Source organism: Salvelinus alpinus, chromosome 5, assembly GCF_045679555.1.
Source record: "Salvelinus alpinus chromosome 5, SLU_Salpinus.1, whole genome shotgun sequence".
NCBI classification, from domain to species: Eukaryota; Metazoa; Chordata; class Actinopteri; order Salmoniformes; family Salmonidae; genus Salvelinus; species Salvelinus alpinus.
Window position 1 is genome coordinate 62,896,982 of NC_092090.1, and position 3,492 is coordinate 62,900,473.

The following is a 3,492-nucleotide window of genomic DNA, read 5'->3' on the forward strand; positions in this document are numbered from 1 at the left end:
TAAACCAGGAAAAAAAACGTACAACCCTCCCCTGTGCCCCTCAACAAACTACACAGCCCTCCCCAAAGCAAAAATAAAGTTAAGACAACCCTCCTCTAGTTTGGACACCCCCCAACCCCCCCAGTAATTTTCGAACTGTCCCTTACAGATACTTCAGCAAAATCAACTGAACTCTTAAACAACCGTTTTAAAGGCGTTCTAACTTCTGTTGTGAGTAGATCGGTTCAGCTCACATTCAGCATGAATATTTCAATCATGTTTGATAAGTTTAATTTATGTAGATAATATGCCTAACGCATCTACAGTAGTCTTTACTTGTAGAAAATGAAGGATAGCTTACAATGTGAATGAAGTATTTAAAAAAATATATATATAATCTGGACATACTACAATGAGTAACAATACTGTGACCGGGAGGACCATGGTCCCGACAATACCTTCCATCATGTTTATTTTCGGAGTGGTGGGAAATGTCATCGCCATCGTGGTGCTCTGCAAGTCCAGGAAAGAGCAGAAGGAGACCACGTTCTACACGCTGGTTTGTGGTCTGGCGGTTACGGACCTTTTGGGGACCCTCCTGGCCAGTCCAGTCACCATCGCCACTTATGTGAAAGGATCTTGGCCAGGCGGGGACCCACTCTGCCAGTATTTCGGATTCATCCTCCTCTTCTTCTCTTTAGCGGGGCTCAGCATCATATGCGCAATGTCCGTAGAGAGATACTTGGCGATAAACCATGCGTATTTCTACAACGACTATGTGGATCAGAGACTGGCGGGGTTGACTCTTCTGGCTATCTACGTCTCCAATGCGCTTTTCTGCGCTCTGCCTAGTATGGGTCTGGGACAAGTCAAAAAGCAGTACCCACAAACCTGGTGCTTCATAGAGTGGCGGAGCAACGTGAGTACTGATGCCACCTTTTCGTACATGTACGCGGGATCCAGTTCGATTCTAATTCTGGCCACGGTGATCTGTAACGTTCTGGTGTGCGGGGCTTTGATCCGGATGCACCGGCAGTTCGTTCGGAGGATGTCGTTGGGGACAGACCCAGGGCGAAACACAGACCCAAGAAGGAGACGCAACTTCGGGAATCTGGCCGGCGCGGAGATCCAGATGGTGATTGTACTCATATGCACCTCAGCGGTGGTGCTCGTATGCTCCATTCCACTAGTTGTAAGTTTCTCTTCTCACTTTGTGAACCATTTTACACATTTTCCCAATCGCACAAAGACTATTTTAATTATTTACGCACAAGATACACATGTACACACGATTTGATATTTTACGCACTGCCTGTAAGTCTAATTCTAACATTAGAATAGTTTACTCATAGCTGATTTGCATAGTAGTGTAGGCCTATATTGCATATTCTGCTTTGTATACTGCTCACATCAGTCTCCATAAGGACAGGTGTGCCTTCAGACAGCTAGATCCATAAAATGGTTAGCCATGATTTGTTGAGCAATTTGGCAATACATCACGCGCACGCACGCACGCACGCACGCACACACACACACACACACACACACACACACACACACACACACACACACACACACACACACACACACACACACACACACACACACTTCAATTAGATTCAATTACATTTATCTTGCAGGTGTCAGCAAGCTGTATAAAACATAAATATCAAGGTCAATTCAATTCAGCTGGGCATAATAAAGTGATTCAATTCCATTAATTACCTCTCCCTTGCAGGTGCAGGTGTTTCTGAACCAGCTGTATAAGACTCCGGTGGAGCTGAGACTGGAAAAGAACCCAGATCTGCGGGCGATCCGCTTCGCTTCTTTCAACCCCATCCTGGACCCCTGGATCTACATCCTCCTCCGCAAGGCCATGCTCCTCAAGCTCATTGAGCAGATCAAGTGTCTGTTCTGTCAGATAGGAGCACGGCGGCAGCAGAGACAGAACTGCCACCAGCGCCCCTCCATCATCTCCTCTCGAGAGTCACCCTCACTGGTGTCCCGTGAGCTGAGGGAGGTGTCCAGCACCTCTCAGACCGTTCTCTACCTGCCCGAAGGAAGTGAGACGTACACAGGAAGCTGTCATCACACAGGAGAGCAGTTTGGGTTCCGCACTTCCTCTGTCCAAGACCCCCGAAGTTCTTATTCATCAGGGCAGAGCAATACAGAGGACGGGAGCAGAGAAGCGACACATCTAACCAGGGACCTTTCTGGTGTGGCAGGAAAGACCACTCAGTCATGTGTGAAAGACCAGGCTCTTCATGTGTCGCTAAGCAATGAGACAGTACAGGAGAAATGCATATAAGTCTTGTTTATTTGGATTCCCAGAAGCAGTTACTTTCTCAACAGATACTCTAGTACTCCTCAGTCCTCATATTATTGTGAGGTTTCTGTGAGTCAGAGGGATGCCACACTTACATTGAAGGGACTGTCTTCAGACTGTCCAAGATGCCTTCTCTGAGGTAGACAGCTTCTGCTCTCCTAAGGGACTTATTTGGTTGGTGGAAGTGTTAGTAAAAGCAGAATAAACTGGGACCCAGGCCGACTCATTTGACATTCTCTCAAGATGAGGTATTGCACATTTAAACAACGTTGAGATGCTTTTGGGAAGCTAGGTAGAGGGAGGGAGAAGTCAGAACAACAGAGACACAACTGGGAGAGAGAGAGAGGGTGTCGGCTCTGCTTTGATGTCAAGCTACCTTGACCAGAAACATCAAATGTTTGTTTCTTTTCCAGTCTTCTTGCACTGGTCAGGGAGCAAGGTTGTCTCCATGGCCTAAAGGCCCATGACTGTACACTGTAGCTCAAGAGTTTAATCACTAGCTTCTTTCAATCATTGAGTAAACTTTGTATTTAGAGCCCAGGTTGCCAGTAAACAAAAATTATTCCAATGTACAGAAGCGTTATTTAGATTGAATGTAGCATGGGGCCTGAAATAACGTGCCGTGGTTGCCAGGACCAAGGAAAAATCCGTTCTCACAAATACCTTTGTCTTTAGAAGCTTTGCTGTTTAGAGAGATACATTTAGACTGTTTTGCATCACAGAATAGATTTAGACAATTTATAGGGCAGTAATATGTGTGTAAAAAACATTATCCATGTGTTTGTCCTTCAGGTGAGAAGTATGACAAATTATCCAATTAGAATGTTTTTTAGAACGCCTTTGTCATGGAATGAGTTGTGCCAACATGCAGGATAGTTAGCCAAACACAGATTCTCAGTGACCCACCGCAATATTGTCATTGTCATAATTTTGTGACCTATGCAATTTCTTCTCTGTGAGAAGATGCAAGTTATTTAATCATGTCATGAAATGTTACATCAGTGTAACATAAATATGGCATATCAGTTCTAAAATATGATGTTCCGGTATATCTGTAAAAGGCTTAAAATTACAGAGGTTTTTCATTATAAATTCACTGTGCTTGCGTTATATCCACCCTATAGAATATTCATGTAAGCAATACGTTCTGAAAAGGAATAAAATGGATTAACAGTTATTGAGACCCA

General features: G+C 44.5%; 1 protein-coding gene across 1 annotated transcript; it reads left to right on the top strand.

Annotated features, from left to right (window-relative positions):
- Positions 1 to 272: 272 nt before the first annotated feature.
- Positions 273 to 3,492, top strand: LOC139576459 (prostaglandin E2 receptor EP4 subtype-like). Its single transcript, XM_071402605.1, has 2 exons — positions 273 to 1,171; positions 1,718 to 3,492. The coding sequence occupies exons 1-2, from the start codon at positions 392 to 394 to the stop codon at positions 2,285 to 2,287; spliced, it is 1,350 nt and encodes a 449-aa protein (XP_071258706.1). The 5' UTR covers positions 273 to 391; the 3' UTR covers positions 2,288 to 3,492.